We start from the raw sequence: 18,365 nt of genomic DNA, 5'->3' as shown, positions 1-18,365 counted from the left end.
GAACAAAATTGTAACTCTCCATTGCAGCCTCTTGGTGTAACACCTCATGGGATTGAGTTCTTATAAGCCTYTTGGAAGGAAACCTCCTGAAGGTTCCAGAAATACTGAAAACTGGTGCTTATAGAGCCTGGGCACCCTCTGAGCCAGCATGGTGCTTGTGGCTGTCTTCCTAGCAGGAAATTGTATGGGTACAGGTGCTGTAGAAAGAGCTGGGGTTTCTCTAGCACCTTGAAGGGGAAGTAACCCTCTCTGAATAGGAAAAACATGAAATGTTATGGAAGTGGACCACTTTTTAAGTTAGAATTTTTATGCATTATTCTAACTTTGCTTGTTCTACTATCATTACGCCTAATTACAACTTCACTTGTTAAAAGCCGTACTTAATCAGGCGGATAAAACCCTAGATCTGCTTTGAAATTCAGTTAAAGGCTCTTTAACTCTTCAGATGGAAAATCACAGGCAATTTTATGTTTTGGTTTAAGGGTTTTTTTTTTGTTTTGGTTTTTTCCTTCTCTCTGATGATTGAGAGGATCTCACTTTGAATGAAGACATACCTTGGAATTGGCAGCTGCTTTACTCCCCTTTTGTTTACATCAATACAATTGGGTTTTTTGCATTCTTGCTTTTTATTAGATAGAGTTAATTTAATAAATAAACTTACTGAAGTTATTTGTACAGTAGATACTTGGAGTAGTACTCCAAGTACTCCAAGTAGATACTTGGAGAAACTGGAGGGAGATGTACAAATATCTTCCAAGGTTACRTATTACTGCCATTTAAAATACTTCATGATGTGTCTATTTTTATCACCACTTTCTTCTTATTAGAAGTAGTAGATACAGCCAGGACATATTTTGGTAGAAATTCAGCCATGAACAGTTGGCTTTTGTAGCACTATTTTGTGACTAAACCACTTCTGTACTGTGGGCAGATGGTCAAGGGAAGGGATTCAGCCCCTTTATCCCGCTCTGGTGTGACCCCACCTGCACTGCTGTATCCAGCTCTGGGTCCCCAGCAGGGAGGACATGGACCTGTTGGAGAAAGTCCAGAGGAGGCCACCAAGTTTATCAGAGGGGTGGAACACCTCTCCTGTGAGGAAAGGCTGAGAGAGTTGGRRTTGTTCAGCCTGGAAAAGAGAAGGCTTTGGGGAGMCTATGAGAAAGATGAAGRGAGAATTTTTGCAARAATGTGTGGTGACAGGACAAGGGACAATGGATTTAAACTATTGTTTAGATTAGATGTTAGAATGTTCTTTACTGTGAGGTGGTGAAGCACTGGAACAGGCTGCCCAGAGTCGTTGTGGGTGCCTGTTCCTGGAAGTATTTAAGGCCAGGTTGGGTGGGGCTCTGAACAACCTGGTCTAGTGGAAGGTGTCCCTGCCCATGGACAGGGCATGACAATGGACATGTCCATGCCCATGTCCATGCCCATGGACAAGGGGCTTGAGCTCCTTCCAACCAAAACCATTGTATGTTTTTTGTAACTGTTGAGAAAATGTTGATTCAGAATATAGTTAGTTTAATACATTTTGTAGACATCAGTGTCTAGTATCCTTGTCTGAGTTTTGCAATAAGGTTGAAAATATTTTTTGCCTCTCACACTGCTTGCTGTAGAGTAAAAAGAAATGTATAAGAGGTTAATCCAACTCCCCTATTGAGCTGAATGAACTACCCATAGGAGTGAAATGGAGGTGCTGCTTCAATGCTTAACCTGATTGCAGCATGTTTAGCTGTCAGGCCAGCTTCCTGCTTTGGTCTTCACTGGCGGGTGGGTGTTCTTTTCAACTTCGCTGTGGCTCGTCACGTAAAAATTAGTTTTAAATGGATATGTTTTAAAAGCCTTAGCCTAAATAAACATTATCTTGAAGTTAAACATTTTTTAAAAATAAGATCAAGTTCATAGGCATCCTATTATAGAGCTTTATTTCTTAGGCATGTGGTAGCATCACTTACATGCAAAGGCTTTTCCTCAAAGGTATGATCCCATTTTGAAAATATTTAGTACATCCTTACCCTAGAAAAATTTTAGGCCACTTTGTTCCACTATTAATTTGTGACTACCTGAGAGAAGATTAGCCAGATAAAAATATCTGACCAGACTTTTATAACACCAAAACGTTGTAAAAATTACATGAGTGTTCTCCCTCAAACTGAAACTCATATCTAAGGAAAGGTACAGGAACAGGACAAAGATAGGTGATGCTTAATGTTGGTACCTTCTATTCTCCTACTATTTGCACTTTATAACATCTTTGAGCCAAACATGATTGTAAGTGCACCATAAATTTCTCTATTCTCTTTCATACGACAGTAAAATTTTGTTATCCAATACCCTGTATTGATTTAAACAAGGATTTGCCAGAAGTTTCACAGCTTAAACTGCATGGTATTTAGTCCCTTTGTATATGAGTGTGTATGTGTTTTTCTAAAATGTGTTTCCTGCTGTCYAAATTCGTAGTGTGGGTTAAAAGGGTCCCTAAAGACCATCAATGGGAACACCTTCCATTAGATTGCTCAGAGCCCCATCCAACCTGGCCTTGAACACTTCCAGGGATGGGGCATCCACAGCTTCTCTGGGARCCTGTTCCAGTGCTTCACCACCCCTACAATAAATTTCTCTGTTGCTTCTGCCCTTGGTGCAGGCAAACCAGCACAGCAATTTCTGTGCTAGTAATCAGGCATCCCCTTGCTTTAAAAGCTGAACTTCATGCTAGTTTTCAAAAAGAAAAAGTTGGTTTGATTATGCTGGTTTGGTGGAGTTGGTATTTTTTGTTTGGTTTTTATTTGTTTGGTTTTGTGGGGTTTTTTTGTTTGTTTGTTTAGGTTTGGTTTTTGKTTTTTTTTTGTATTTCATTACCTATTTTTTCTATAAACATGTCATAAATAAAAGTGTTTGGGTACTTGTTGATTAGCAGATAGGGTAAATGTACCTGGCTTTCCAGTGAGTTCTGCTCAACCCTGTTTTCTTTTTTTCTTTTTTTTCTTTTTTTTGTTACTATGTATTTTTTAAAGTACATTAACTAAGAAATTAGGAGTTGAAACATTCTAAACCATTTAATATTAATTAAACTTTTCAGGTGACTTTATTGTACATGTGACTGCAATCATCTTTTCTAGTGCTGGAAGTAGGGGTGTATAGGGTTTGCCTTATCAATACTTACCTTCAAATCCTAGGTCATGCATGTAACTCCAAGTACTTCTTGGAAAGTACAAAGACTTTACTGTCTTGTCTTTGTGGAGTATGTGCAATACTTTCCATGTCTTCCCTAYATATCTTAGTGCCTTTCTCTGCAGGCTGCTGAGGCTTGGAAAATGACCTATTGACAAATGTGATTTTGGAAAATGACATTCGATACAATTGAAACAAGAATGAATTTATAYATTTGCACAGCACACTATAGAAAAGGTTATGATCGTAGGAATAGGCAAAGTTAGGGGAAACAAGCAGAAATATTCTCATTTGAAAGAATGTACTCATTCTGTTTTCTCCTTATTAGAAGAGAGAAGCATCAGGCAGAGAGAAATTCAAAACCTCAGCYTTCTCCAGCAGAGATTTTTGGTTGACAAGCCACAATGTGTGGATACCTTCAGGGCAAATGGTGACTGAATATAGATGGTTGATATGGTGTGTTTTAAGGAAAAACTGCTAACAGTTGAGATGAAAATCTTCAGCAATTGTGATAATTTTCTTTCCTACCAGTTACTGCCTAGCTATTCCAAACTATGAAAATATAAATGCAATTGCMGTAGAGATTAGGGCTGGCAGATGTTCATTTTTGAGGACTGTTTCTTCCATTATTATAGTGATAGCATTGGAACAGCTTTTAACATGTCATCAGTGATTCTAAGATAAGCATCAGTCTTCTATTTTTTTTCCAGGGTTTTGCTGTGTGGCCTGCCAAATCACTATTGCTCCAGGCTGAGCATTTCAGTGTTTCTTATCCAAAGAACAATTTTTAAATCATTGTGGTATTCTGAAGTATAGAGGCCAAAACACAAAATTACAAATTAGTGTTTTAAATACTATTCAAATAATTCTGTAACTCAAAAATATTTTTTATTTAAAACTTAAAATTGAGAGCAATAATCCATAGCATTTAGAAGAGTTTTAATACTGAGTAGAAGCATCAGATTTGTTTAATGAGTAACATTTTCAAAGCATAAATCATCTTTAATGTATCATTAKAACTTCAAATAATAATTGCAAGTAATGAGGGAATGCTTTCGGGGTTCTTGGCAAAAAAAAATAAGTGTATTGAGAATTGTGCTTCTTTGTGTGATGGGGAAATATGGCAAGCAGGACCCTTTGCTTTGTGTAGAAAGATAGTTAAACTTTTGTTTGTCATTGAAATAAACAAAAGACTTTCACAGATACGGTTTTCAAAATAGTCTCACRTGAAGAATAACCTTGGGAAGCCTTTTCTGTTTGTGTGAAACTCAGTCAGTATAACGAACATATTATTTACATGAGGGCATTAGCAGAGGACTGGATTTGATGATTCAGGAGGCTTGTTCCAGTCCTGTGTTTCTGGGGCTTAGAGCAATGAATGTGCTCAGCATGCAGACATGTTTCCATTCTATTCTTTTGGCCACATGAGGATAATTACGTAAAGTAGATGYGTGAAGAAGTTCTTTGTAAAGACAATTAGTGCTACCAGTGCTAGAAGTACTTAAAAACTAGCAAAAGAATATATTTTTAAAGATTCTTTTCTTAAAAAAATGAGGTAACAGGTCATGAGGAATCCAGGGAATAGCGTTATCTTTTTTTCCAAATCACGTGTTTTAGCCTTGGGAGTTTATGCCTACCASAGCTTTTTACCCTTGCTTACTTTACCCTAAGTGTAAGATGGAGCAGCTTCTACTGTAAGATTTATAAAAAGAAATCACTGCTGTGGGGCATTTAWTAGTCCTTTGTGCGATCCTGTATTACAGCAGTATTAGTTTCATATAGTTAATTTTTGATTCAACAGTTCACTTTTGTTTATTGGTTGTTTCTGGCCTCCTCACTACTGGTGAAATTGTATACATGGTATTTTTATTCATCTTCCTGACAGGCTTTTAAGAAAAACAGCCTACGTTAGTGTGTCTGTGTTTACTTTTATGGCAGCTTCTTCCAGGGTTTCTTGGAGATAGACCCGGGGTTTCTTGGAGATAGACTTTTTTTTTTTTTTTAACTTCCTTGTCTGTGTGTGTATGAGGATCCTTTCCCTAACCTCTGTTACCTTGTCCATGCTCTCTCCTTCCTTTCTTTATTCTTCTCGCTGGTGCCACTTCCCTGCAGTYGCTGTCCCCCTGCTGGGCTCTCCCTTGCTCTGCTTATGCCTCAGCAGCCTTTTCTCGACCCCTCACATCCCACCTGCTGCCAAGGTAAAGGAAGGGCCATCTGGTCTGCRTGGCTGTGCTTTAAAGGGAATTGCTGCCTATAGCAAGCTGGAGCAAATCTAACCTGAGAGGCACARAGTGGGTATTAGACATAGAACAACATTTTAAAGCTTTTATCTACTGTATAAAGGAAGAACACTTCAGAGCAAGGTATTGCTGTGCACTACGACAGTGCGGAGCCTGTCGTGATATTGTGTACTATGGAGTWCTTGGGCAGGCCAAGGATGTGGAGTGCAAAACAGTTGTTGACAAAGGGCTGAAATTCAGGAAGGCAATGCCTCTAAAGCCAGTCCTGCTGCAGGGTTACTGGCACATCCTGTCATTCCTTCCATAAAGGGAAGATAAGGATTTTTTATATTCTACTAATGAGTACTTGATTGTTTGTTCCTTCTTTTCTTACATAAGCAAATTAATTTGACATGTAAGATTCATTCTTAAATTGCCTCCCAAAGCCATAGCCTGTTTGAGTGAACTATTGAAGAAATAAATAGGCAATTGTTATAATACTGTAATGGCTGTCAGGTAGATGCCATATGAGTCTATAAGGAACCTTGACATTTGTGCCTCAGTTAAATGAAAATAATGTTTTTAATGACACTTTCAGCCCTTTGCTTTGGAGACCGCAGCATGAGCTACCTTTCCCCAGCCTTCTGCAGAAGGCTGGTCTTTTTACAATCGATCACTGTTACATTTACACAAGATTTGAGTAGCCAAAATTGCATTAAATACTACAGGGGCATCTATAAGCAAATACCTCATCMAAGAATTTGGTATGGTTGTCAGAAAGCCAATAATATTAAAATAATACATACCATTTAAATGCTTCTGTAACTATATAAGGTAATACAGTTATCTCCTTCAATGCATGCAGTATGGGAAATGGTATGTTGAACAWTTTTTTTGTTTCTGGGAGTGCATTCTGCCTGAGCATTTTTCATGWGAAATGTAAAGCTGTTTAAGTGTGTGTTACTACACGGTTGTTATATTTATGATCTGAATCTTTGAATCAGATAATAGTCTTTGATAAAGTACATACTTGTGGRATTAAGCTTTGTAGCCAACATACATTGTTTGTTTAAACTGAGATGCCCAGTTAGTGTTTTAAATGTTACTGTGGTCTGCAATATATTTACTAAATAACACAGTTACTTYTTACAGTCTTTTGAGATGTTGAAATATTGCTTGCAAGACTGCCATGTCTCAAGGGGAATAAATGTGAAGGATGACTTTAGCCTTGGGAAGTTGTTTTTCCCCAGTAATTTTTTACTGCCAGTGAAGAAAAGCTTTGGCAGACTGAACCCCTGTGGATTGGAGGAGAAATCACCTTTCTCTGTTAATAAYCCCTATTAAAGCATCCCTGATGGTGTCTGTGTTAAAGTCTGTCTGTAAATTTGTTTCCCATGTGTGTATGATTCAGTTAACTAAGCCATTTTYTTAAATACCTCTGTCCCTTGCTTCCCCACCAGCACCAAAAAAAAAGAAACCACAAACCAGCCAAAGCTTSACAACAAGCAAACAAACAAAACCCACAGTCATTACCAATTTGGATAAAGAGGGTATTCTTAAGACAGCTCCAGTGCAGCTCAGCCTATACCTGTCCATGCAGCCCAGTGAAATGCATCTGAAGGTGCTGACAGAGTTGGCTGGTGTCATTGCATGGTTACTGTCTATCTTTGAAGGATTATGAGAACTGGAAGAGGTCCCTAGTAACTGGAAAAATGATAATGGTAGACCCATCTTGAAAAATGATGAGAATGACAGTTCAGGAAAGGCAGTCATATGACTTCATCTCACTCCTTAGGAAARTCATGGAGTTAGTCCTTTTGGAACTAATTTCTGGGCAAAGGAAGGAGAAGGTTATTTGGAATAGCTTGGATTTACCAAGTGTTTGACRAATGGGATTGTCTTTTGTAATGAGATGAATGGATCTGTGAATGAGAGGAAGACACAAGGTGGTCACCAGTCTTGGCTTTAGCAAGAGGTTTGAGCTCTTCAATGACACCATCCTTGTGCCATACTCTAGATGGCTGGTACTGCTGGATGCATAGGAAAACTGGATTATCAGGTCTGAAGGGTAGTGCCTAAGAGTTCGTATTCTGCCTGGACGCTGGTTACAAGTGGCATTCTTCACGGTCCATCTTGTTTAACATTCATGACCTAGAGAGGAGATGGGATATGCRTATCACACTTGGCAACACCGAACTAGACTGTACTGGTCTATATCAATATACAAGAACACAGCCAGGATATTGAGGGAGTTCTTCCCCTATATTTGGCTCTTGTTGGACAAGAGCCCTCACCAACGTGGTCTGAATTCAGCAGTAATCCTGCTTTGTGGAGAATGTGAGCCTGAGAGACCTTCCTTGGTTTGCTTCCACCTGAATAATTCTGTGATTCATTTAAATTACTTTTGAGTGCCTCCTTTCATGTTTAGGTTGTTCCTTTCAAGCCTGAATGTTTAAGAGACTGTTCAGGAGATGTAATAAACAATGACATGAAATGCTACATTAATCAYGATAAAGTTGTATTGTAGCAGCTTAATAGGTTATAATATGGATCTGCTTTTTTTTCAGTGATTTTGTGTCTATTCCTTTGAATATCTGATAAACTAAGGAACTTGTTCCTTAGTTCCTCATTCACATAATGGGTGTAGTATTTCTGCTTTGTCATGCTTTCTCCCCCGTGAAGTCCTCAGTTTGACATCTCTGGTTCAGCCTCTGAGCACATTCCATGTAAACCTGTGTGTTTGCAGTCAGTATTTTTCAGCTCACCTACGCTGTGTACAGATTCTCCCTATCTTTGTAGGTTCCCAGTCTCCACTTGCACAGCAATACAAGCATACTGTGATACATAAATTTTCCTCTGCCTCAGCCAGAGGATCCATTAGTTTGATTGCCTATTTATTACAAGTTTTCGGTGTCTTAGCCCCATAAATGTTTTTGCGTTGAAAAGCTGTTCCTGAAAATCATTAGTTTCATCTGTTGACCAGTTGCATGCTCATGTGCAACCAGAAGTGACAGGTGACCTCTCCTGACTTGACYTTGTGCTGTTTCCTTGAGTCCTGTCACTGSTCACAAGAGTGAAGAGATTGGTACCTGCCCCTCCTCTTCTCCTTGTGAGGATATTGAAGGWCACTATGATGTCTCCCTTCAGTCTCCTCCAGGCTGAATAAACCAASTGACCTCMRCTGCTCCTCCCATTTTCCCCTCCAGACSCTTCACCATCCTTGRGGCCCTCCTTTGGATGCTCTCTTATATTTTTCTTGTATGGCGRCRTCCAAAAMTRCCYCCAGCACTCGAGGTGAGGCTGCCCCAGCCCAGAGCAGAGCGGGACAATCCCCTCCCTTGCCCGGCTGGCGATGCTGTCCCTGATGCCCCCAGGACAGGGTTGGCCCTCCTGGCTACCAGGGCACTGCTGGGTCATGTTTAACTTGCCATGGACCAGGACCCCCAGCTCCCTTTCCATGGCACTGCTCTCCAACCTCTCATTCCCCAGGCCATACACACACTCAGGGTTGCCCCATCCCAGGTGCAGAATCTGGCATTTGCCCTTGTTGAATTTCATGTGGTTGATGACTGACTGCCCAGCCCTCTGTTCTGTCCAGGTCCCTCYGCAGGGCCTTTCTTCCTTGAGGGAATTTCATAATTTCTTGTCATCAGCAAACTTAGTTGGTGTTCCTTGAGTTCTGTGTCTAAGTCATTAAAATGAAGATGTGGACAAGAACTGGGCTGAGGATGGAGCTCTGTGGAGCCCTGCTAGTGACAGTCACCAGCCTGATGTCCCCCCATTGACTGTAACTCTTGTGCCCAACCCATGATCCTGTTGCTCCCCCATTGTGTGATGGGGTTATCCAGCTGTKAGCTGGACGCTTTTCCAGAAGGACACTGTGAGAGGCACTATCAAAAGCTTTGCTGAAGTCCAAAATGGTTACATCTGCTGCCTTTCCTAGATCAGCTCGGTGGGTTACCCTGTTATAGAAGGAAATCGGGTTCAACTAAAAAGACTTCCCCTTCATGAGGCCATGCTGGCTGTGACCAATGACTGCATTGTCCTCCAGGTGTTTTTCAGTACCTCCCAGAATAATCTTTTCTACGTAGCCTTTGACCTTTTTGTTGCAAATATTTAAAGAGACAGCAGTAATCTGAGGTAGCAAACTGAAAAAAAGAATTATTTTGTGTAGTTTATCCTCTGGCTTATTTGTTCTGTGTGCTTTGCTGCATTTTGGATCCAGTCATTTTCATTGCTTGGTGAGCTGAACCCATCCTTTCACGTGCCATGCAAGGAGTTTTGGAGTGCAAATATGTCAGTCAAGGAAACTGAAAAGGTATACAAATATTGCAAGCACTTGAAAGGAAGATCAAAATACAGGCAGTATCTGTAGTTGTTTAGGTTTTGGTTCTTATTGGACAGCAGCAGTGATATTTGCTAGTGCATTAAATTAATAGGCAGAAACTCCTGTGGGCATATGTCACAATTTGCTATGTAATCACTTTATGTTATGTAAAAGCTTACCATTAACTGACCTTTAACCTCTTCAGGGATTGAATAGTTATGGCMCTCCTGTACCAATGTCATTTGCAGTTCCTCTGAAGTTTTCATATTTCTAAAACAACTTTAATTTTGATTCATCTGGGAATTAGATTCACTGTGAAGTAGTGACGATTTGAATAATATTGTTGCTTTCAAGGACTAAAAAACTGTATTTCCTTATATGAATTCTTGGACTTAAAYGTTGTGGGAAATGTTATAGTGTTGCCAAGCATGTTTGTGTTCACAGCTTGCATAGATTTATTTCAAGTGCTAGTGTTTTTATAACTGTTGGGAGTAAAGACTGTGGCATTAGAGATATGTCTGTTAAACATAAATAACTTAAACCTGAGCAATTTTAATGTGTGCTGTAAATCAATCAATTGCACAGCGAGTGATTGTATTGCTTAGTCAATGTTGGTTTCAGGGAAGCTGAGCAGATAGAAAAGGCAATAGGAAATTGAGCTGCTGTAGATTTGAAATGGAAGTGCAGCTGAGGTTCTTGTGCCCTAGTTGTTATATTGAAGTCATCTGTAAATGCTTCTAATGCATCGCTTTGGATGCAAGTAAAACATGGACATTTTTTAATTGTAGTGTCATGGTTTGGTGTGAATTCTTTTGCTTTTCCTTTTTCTTTAGGTTTCTAGTTTGCAGCTAGTTTTTTTGGGATAWGCTTTCTTAACTTCAAAAGTTATTTTCCACCTCAGACAATTTAGAGACACGTTATTGCTAAATTGTCCTGTATGTTGTTTATTGCCTTGTTCTAAATGTACATGGCCAAAWTTTGATGGTACAAGTGCTGCCTTAACAGAACTGTTAGTGACTGTTGGAACAGCACAATGCAGCACACGCAGTTGTGTTCACACAAAGCAAAGAATAAACCTCTGTCTGTGAGTGTTCATTGATTTCAATAGGCTTTTCAGTAGCTCTGCATATTACAATTCTTAGCACCTAGAGTACATTCATATTCATTACAGCAGTACAGTTCAGCCCCTGCTCGTGACTTGATTTTTTTTTTCTTTTCCATCCCCTCCTCTACCAGACCATGAAGTATAATGAGTTTTCTAGTACTAGTGATGTGTTCTAGAAGATATTATGGCTTGTTTTAYGGAATGATGGAAAATGCATCTTTTGSCTTTTTCCATCTTTTAAGAAACATGTTAAATACTAGAATATTTAAAGCTTTTTGGAATCTTTCGTGATGACCCTTGTGGCTATTGAGACTGAGAGGTGCTGGGCATGTATGGCATGCAATCATTTCTATGAACAATTAGTGGAAGAGCTGATTGGTATGTAGTYGTCCCATCTTTTAAAAGTCTGAATACTTGCTTCTTTGTTTGAACGTGTGGAGGATGGGGGGATTGGTTCTTTGAATTGCTAGATATCTGCTTAAGGTGCTTTTTTTGTTTGGTTGTARCTTGGCTCTTTTATTTGACCACTTGTTTAAACCAAATGGCTTTCAGTCGTGTGCCCAATTTTATTGCAGTTATCTATCTCTTGAGTTCAGATTTACTGATGCAATGTGTGGTTTTTGCTTATGCATATAAACAAAAACACTTGACTTGCAAATAATGTTAAGAGAGATTAGCAAATAATTCCTGTTTCTTTACGCACAACATCTATGATGTTTTWTGCCTTTATCTCTGTTGACCAGTTAACACTCCTATGAAACGAAACAGGCTTCTCTTCATGAAAAAAGAGTCCATTTGACAGTGTATGTTAATTGGATCCTTTTATTTGTTAGAATGACTTGATGTTTTTAAGATATCTGATATCCCGGTAATGAGAAGTTCAGACAGCTGTTTGGTTTGGTTTGATTAATGAGTTTAATATGTTAATATATGGCATATTACCTTTGTAGATGAACCGACTAGTCCTAGTATTGACCATGATATTGCACACATTCCTGCTTCTGCTGTTATTTCTGCATCTGCTTCTCAAGCACCAGCTATAACAACTGTTCCTCCCAGTCCTACATCTCCAATCCCTTTAATTCGGCGACAACTTTCACATGATCATGGTGAGCGTTGATTTCRTTCTTTTTCTCTTGCAACTTTTTTCCTTTCACACTCTGGAGATCAGGAGTGAAAACTGTAAACTCTTTGTTGCTTGAGATAAATTGAGTATGCAGAAACCTGAGTCAGGTTCCTGCATACTCAAAAATTTCTGTTTGTTTGTAGAATCCATCCGGCCTAGCGTCCTGGATAGCCAGCCTGCCACAAAAACTGAGAGATCAAAGTCGTATGATGAAGGACTGGATGACTACAGAGAAGAGGGAAAATCGTGAGTTCATTAAAAAAATCAGTTAATTTGGACATCTGTTTTCAAAGTGTCTAAAATCTCATTTTAACTTTTGTTTTTTCTTCCAACAGATCCATTAAGCATGTATCTAGTTTAAAGGGGATTAAGGTAGGTAAATATACATACATAGCAACTCCTAAACGTTACCCATACTGCTGTGACAAATTATATGAGCTATATACAGAGTGATGTGCTAAACAGAGAGGAAGYTTATTGTAATTGCATTGCTGATGTGTGCATCGTATAAATAAACTTGGTCTTTTTTTTTTTTCCTGGACTCATCACATGGTCCTTGATTTTCATTTCCCACAATCTCTGTTAACAAAGCATATTAAATGTGGTGGAMTTTTGTGAAAACTCACTAATGAGAGTCTAAGACTCCTGAAGTTTCTCAAAAGTATTCTTGYCATGTGTAAAGTCACTCTTGTTGTGTGTAAACCTTGGAGATTATATTTTCCAAGGAGCATATTGCTGGGGATATTTTTAAAGTGAGAAATATAGGTTCTTTTCTGTGATGTTTTCTCTAGGCCCCAGACAGCCAGAAATCTTCAGAAGACTCTGGTTCCCGAAAAGATTCTGCTTCAGAGGTGTTTGGTGATGCCTCCAAAGAAGGATGGCTCCATTTTCGTCAACTTTTTACAGACAAAGGAAAGGTACCTATCATRTTTGGGTTTTGTAACCTAGAACAAATGCTAAGTTGGTGACAAACTAAGATAAGAAACTTGAAGCCCTTCTGTTCAGGTATTTTTTTTTTTTTTTGTAGGGGCTAAGATCATCAATAAGACTGACAAAACTTTAGGCTTGTTAAAAATTGACTTGAGTAATTTCTTCAGCTTCTTTTATAGACTGCGTTCCAAACTGTTTTAGTTTCACATTTCAAAGCATCTGTTGAAGTAAACTAATTCCTTATTATTAACTAAATAATAGGAATCAATCCCTTGGTAGGTGTAGTTTACTAATAATGAAAAAAGTTGTAATTTTTGTAAATGTTACTGAGTTGAAATTAACCTCCTACACAAATACAGACTAACACTTAAGGAAAATTGGGAGTTTGGAATTGCAGTGGTGTAAAAATGCCATTCTGACTTGAAAGCAGTCTAAAAGGTGTGGGCTAGAGTTCCCTATACAGCAGACCAGAAATTGTCACATTCTGTTTCTTGCTGCTGTCATCACACTCAGTGAGTCTGGGAGGGCAGGTTATGGAGCAATTCACTCCTCTAAGGGAGAGCAGTTAGTGAGTCCCACTTTGTGTAATCTTTCTGCCAGCTATGTGCCTAGTCTTTCTCTGCAGAACTTCTGGAGGTAGTTTTTGTAATCCAGAAACAATTGAGTGTAACAAGTAAGCAAACTGACACAGGGGTTGCTGTTTTCCAGCGAGTTGGTGGGAGCATTCGGCCATGGAAGCAATTGTATGTTGTTCTTCGAGGCCATTCGCTTTATTTGTACAAGGATAAAAAAGAACAAGTGACACTCTCTGAGGAAGAACAACCTATAAGCATCAATGCTTGCTTGATAGACATCTCGTACTGTGAAACCAAGAGGAAAAATGTATTTAGACTCACCACATCAGACCGCGAGTATCTGTTTCAAGCTGAGGACAGAGATAATATGTTAGCATGGATTAAAGCAATACAAGACAACAGCAACTTAAATGATGAGGTAATTGTGTACTATATAAAGCAGAAGTCATAGTTCTCGTATTTTAATTAAAAATGTATTTTCTTGTAATTAGTACKTGAACAGATGAATTAATTTTTAATTAGCCAATTGACCAAATTGTATACAGAAATCTAAAAGAAAATGAGGTGAAACAAAGGTAACTGAGTAAGTTAATGGAGCTCAAAAAAAGGTTGATACAGTCATAATTAGAGAATAGACTTTTGAAATGAATTGGTTAATGACATTGCTGATTGACTAAAGATACACATTATAGGAAACTGATCTGCCAAAAATACCTAATGTTTTTTAAAGGATAATTGTGGTTTAGAAGGAGTGTGGTCTCTCTTCAGACTTGCATTGCAAGGTGATGTGTGCAGTAGTAGAATATGATGAGTTTCTCAGTAGTTAAAAAGTGAAACTTTGAAGGATGCCTGTTTCTCTGTTAAATGCTGATGAGTCTATGGAATAAGTTACTGCTCACTGCCAAAGGCACACAATCTAAGGTATCAATATCTGTGCCCATATTGTCCTCAGTGCATTTTCATTGCAGTGATGAGCAACAGGGGAATAGTTTCATGTCTGTGGTMATGCACATCTGCTCAAGATTCAAAATAATTATCCAGAGTATTACACAAATAGACAAAAAAGCAGATTTGAATGCATGGCTTTTTCAGCTATATTTGTAGTAGAAATATATTTTCTGAGAACTGTGTGCACATAGGATTGTATTCTTSAGAGTAGTAGTGTATGTTGGCTTGCCTTTTTTCTGTTTAAACTTACTTTCAGTTTAGGAGGATTTAATCAGATCATATTGCTTCGAAAAAAACACAACGTAAATAGCTCACTTTTGTTATCCTTGTGGTTTTTAAATGTTCTTTCTTTACTGGTCTCAAGAACTGCCTGTTAGGGTGTTTGGTTAGGTTGGAGATGTGGGGCTTTTGTAAGTAGACTGAAATGTTGAATTATATATGTATGAATCCTATATGAGTTTATAGTAATTCCGAAAGGACAAAATTTTTTTATTCTATTTTATGAGATTATAAAGTATTTCTCAATCTGTATTATAGGATACTGGTGTTACTAGTAGAGATCTAATTAGTCGAAGGATTAAAGAGTACAGTACAATGATGAGGTAGGTGAATTATATATTGCCAGTAATTTTTAAAGAGTTCTTATTTAACTGCTTTTGACTGAAGTAGTATCTCTTGTTCAGTTCTTCAAGCAGCAAAACAGAGCCATCTCCCAAAACACCTCGCCAGAGTCTAAGTATCAGACAAACTCTGCTTGGAACCAAAGCAGAACAGAGGACTCAGAGTCCGCATTCTCCTAAGGATGAGTCTGAAAGGAAGCTGCTCACTAAAGGTTTGTATCTTTTGTGTGTTTYGTCAGTTCCCTTCTGCCCCAGTGCAAGGCCATCGAGTGCCCTTCTCAGGCATTTTCAAATTCATGAATATACAGAAACAAACCAAGTATTAGCCAGGCCTTTTAAAGCTGTAGCTCTGGTCACTCATTTCTAGGAACTACTTCATCTCAGATCCMTGAAACTTAAAATTTTAGTCCCCTCTCAAGAGGTTTTTGTGGCTTTTTTTCCCTACAGCTCCATGTAGGGCTAACAATAGTAAAAAAACAGGTGTTACGCTTCTTGTGAGCAAAGTTTTGCCAAGCTTTGGAAATAATTTTATGTGCAATTCATACTTTGTCACCAGCTGACTTGGAAGTGACAAGGTAAATTTTTCCACACAAGTGCTTCGAAACTATAGAAGAACAGATGTTTTGTCTTAATTTTTAAAATACAGGTGTGAACCTGTATTACTTTTTGCAGAGCAAAATTAATGCCTCCTGAGTTCTGGGAAAGTCTGATCTCCTGGCACTGCAAATTTGAACCAATATCTGAACAACTCCATCAGATGTCACAAGCTGTGCTAGAGTTTGATGGGTATTTTACACAGCAGCGTGATTGCAGTCTTAGTGTTATGCTCCTAAATGTAGATTTTTTTTTAAAAGTTAGTAGTTAATATAAATTTAAAGTTTAAATTTAGTAGTTTMTATCCCTTTCATCTTGCAATGCTGCAGTACCATCCAGCTACTTGCTTTTCTAAGTGTGGGGTATGAGAATGTTCGGATTTATCTTTTGAACCACTGAAGAGTAACAGAAGTTGTGTTTAAGACAGACTAATGTTTAATGAGTTGTTGCATAAAACCAGGCTGGTAAAAGCTAAAATGCAGCAGTTGTCACCTGCTCTTTGCAAATCTGTTACCTATATTTACAGTCAGTTTTGTGGSATAAATGTTCTTATTTTCCTTCTTTATTTTCTTTTTTTCACTATCCTAACAACAAAAAGATGAGACAAGTCCACCAAAAGACAARGGGACGTGGAGAAAAGGCATTCCAAGCATTATGAGGAAGACATTTGAAAAGAAGCCGTCTGCTGTTGGAACATTTGGTGTYAGACTAGATGACTGTCCCCCAGCTCATACCAACAAAGTATGGAAGTAGAGTTTTTCTTTCTTTATTTTACTATGAATGTAAAATAACTTTTAAAATCAATTACTTATCCATAAAACTCTTTTTCTTCAGTATATTCCTCTGATTGTTGATATATGCTGCAAACTGGTTGAAGAAAGAGGTCTTGAGTACACAGGTATTTACAGAGTTCCTGGAAATAACGCTGCCATCTCAAGTATGCAGGAAGAGCTCAACAAAGGAATGACTGACATTGATGTTCATGACGATGTAAGTCTTTGATTGCACTAATGTCATACTGCTTTCCCCAAAACTTGTGCTTGTGTTGTGATTATAGAAATATAAAGCATGTCTGACCTTTTCTTTTAMACACATAGAAATGGCGTGACCTGAACGTGATCAGCAGTTTGCTGAAATCCTTCTTCCGAAAGCTCCCAGAGCCCCTCTTTACCAATGGTAGGTTGGTTTCATTATGGTTTTGTCTTTAAAAACTGCTGTTGAACAGTGGTCTTACAACATTCAGATTATTTGAGAGAAAATTCGGTGAAATCATCCCCACTCTGCAATAAGTGTTATTTTTCTTAAAGAGTGGGGAATCATGGTGGTCATCTTAAAAATGACAGCTAGAATAGAATTTCTCTGATGGTGAAGSGATTATGAAAATGCAAATAAAAGAGTAAAATTTTCAGTTCTTTATTGCAGTATTCTATGAAAGCTGGCTTTTTTTCCCCTACTGGCATTCTGTTCRTATACATGCAATATAATAGGCTAATTTATGACTTCCAGAGGTCATTCTTGTATCTATGTTGCTTGTGTTCAAGGGGGAGTGGGGCTGGGAGATGGAGGTGTGTATACACACATACATAGATATAACAACTCATATATATATGTATGATTAATTTCTGCTTTTTTAACAGACAAATATGCAGATTTTATAGATGCCAATAGAAAAGAAGATCCTGTTGAGCGTCTGAAAACACTGAAGAGACTGGTAAACTGAAATCAGCTGTGTTGTAGGTGCACTATAAAATAAGCATTTAATGTTTTATGTTCTCAATAGTGATTRTTTGTTTCAGATCCATGATTTACCTGAGCATCATTATGAGACTCTCAAGTTTCTTTCTGCACACCTGAAGACAGTAGCAGAGAACTCAGAAAAGAACAAGGTATTAGAAAGAAAAATGTAATGCATTTTGGTTTGTTTCATTAAATATTATTTTTGTGCAGGATTATTTCCAATTAAGGTGATAATTTATTATTGTAGGTGAAATTAGGGACTTTTGCTGTGTGGAGAAGATTCTTGGGTTAGGCTAAGTACTTCTGGAAAATATTCACCTGTTTAGTGTGAATTTAGTTTATCCAAACTGGTATTCATTCTTTTGAGAATAACTCCTTGCATCCTAAATTTGTCCCAAGTCTGTAAATTTCCTGTACTTCAATCCAGACACCAGTAAGATTGTGCCTGGGCAGGGCACAGGTAAATAAACTTGCTGACAGAGGTTGTCACATCAGCTTTCTTTGAAGCCTGGCTTCCGGATGCTTGAAAATTTTTAAGACCAGGATTTCCTGTAGTTACTTGAATATTTGATTACCCTATAGATGTTTTTTGGCTGGTTTTAAGAAAGAAAATTCATACTTTAAATGATGATAGACCTGGTAGTGATCAACTTTCTCCACCACTAAGTATAAATTTTTTGTCATTTCCATAGGGTGGGAAAGAAGTAGTTTGTGTTAAGTGCTTCTGTGCATGCTACAACCCTACAGTAAATACAAATAATCATGTCCCCTTTTTCAGCTCTCAGGGAGGGGTAGTTGAGTGCAAAGCTGTCCATAATATGGGTGTGCTTATGGTTGTTTACCTCAGGGAACATGGTGGCTTGGCTACCARTATGGAGGGTACAGGAAAAAATTAGATGTAACTGATGGTATATGGAARAGCCTGTGGCAAATCTTAAATAATTTAAAATATTAGAATAATTTAAGAGATACGTTGAGGTGAATATGGTAGGTTCTGCAAATAATACCTTTAAGTT

General features: G+C 38.2%; 1 protein-coding gene across 4 annotated transcripts in view; it reads left to right on the top strand.

Annotated features, from left to right (window-relative positions):
* ARHGAP21 (Rho GTPase activating protein 21) overlaps window positions 1–18,365 on the top strand; it is a 111,681-nt gene that overhangs the window by 85,563 nt on the left and 7,753 nt on the right. For 3 of the 4 annotated variants that reach the window (XM_057383981.1, XM_057383974.1, XM_057383966.1), the window contains 12 exons: window positions 11,770–11,928; window positions 12,089–12,191; window positions 12,281–12,317; window positions 12,737–12,862; window positions 13,584–13,868; window positions 14,936–15,000; window positions 15,082–15,230; window positions 16,211–16,353; window positions 16,447–16,602; window positions 16,710–16,788; window positions 17,250–17,323; window positions 17,409–17,498. In XM_057383981.1, coding sequence (XP_057239964.1) covers window positions 11,770–11,928; window positions 12,089–12,191; window positions 12,281–12,317; window positions 12,737–12,862; window positions 13,584–13,868; window positions 14,936–15,000; window positions 15,082–15,230; window positions 16,211–16,353; window positions 16,447–16,602; window positions 16,710–16,788; window positions 17,250–17,323; window positions 17,409–17,498 — 1,466 coding nt within the window. The remainder of the gene's footprint in view (window positions 1–11,769; window positions 11,929–12,088; window positions 12,192–12,280; window positions 12,318–12,736; window positions 12,863–13,583; window positions 13,869–14,935; window positions 15,001–15,081; window positions 15,231–16,210; window positions 16,354–16,446; window positions 16,603–16,709; window positions 16,789–17,249; window positions 17,324–17,408; window positions 17,499–18,365) is intronic. The other variant, XM_057383988.1, reaches the window with a different exon arrangement.

Source organism: Malurus melanocephalus, unplaced genomic scaffold, assembly GCF_030028575.1.
Source record: "Malurus melanocephalus ecotype Western Australia unplaced genomic scaffold, MMel_1.1 scaffold_14, whole genome shotgun sequence".
In the NCBI taxonomy this organism is placed as follows: domain Eukaryota; kingdom Metazoa; phylum Chordata; class Aves; order Passeriformes; family Maluridae; genus Malurus; species Malurus melanocephalus.
This window is presented reverse-complemented; position numbering and strand designations above follow the sequence as displayed.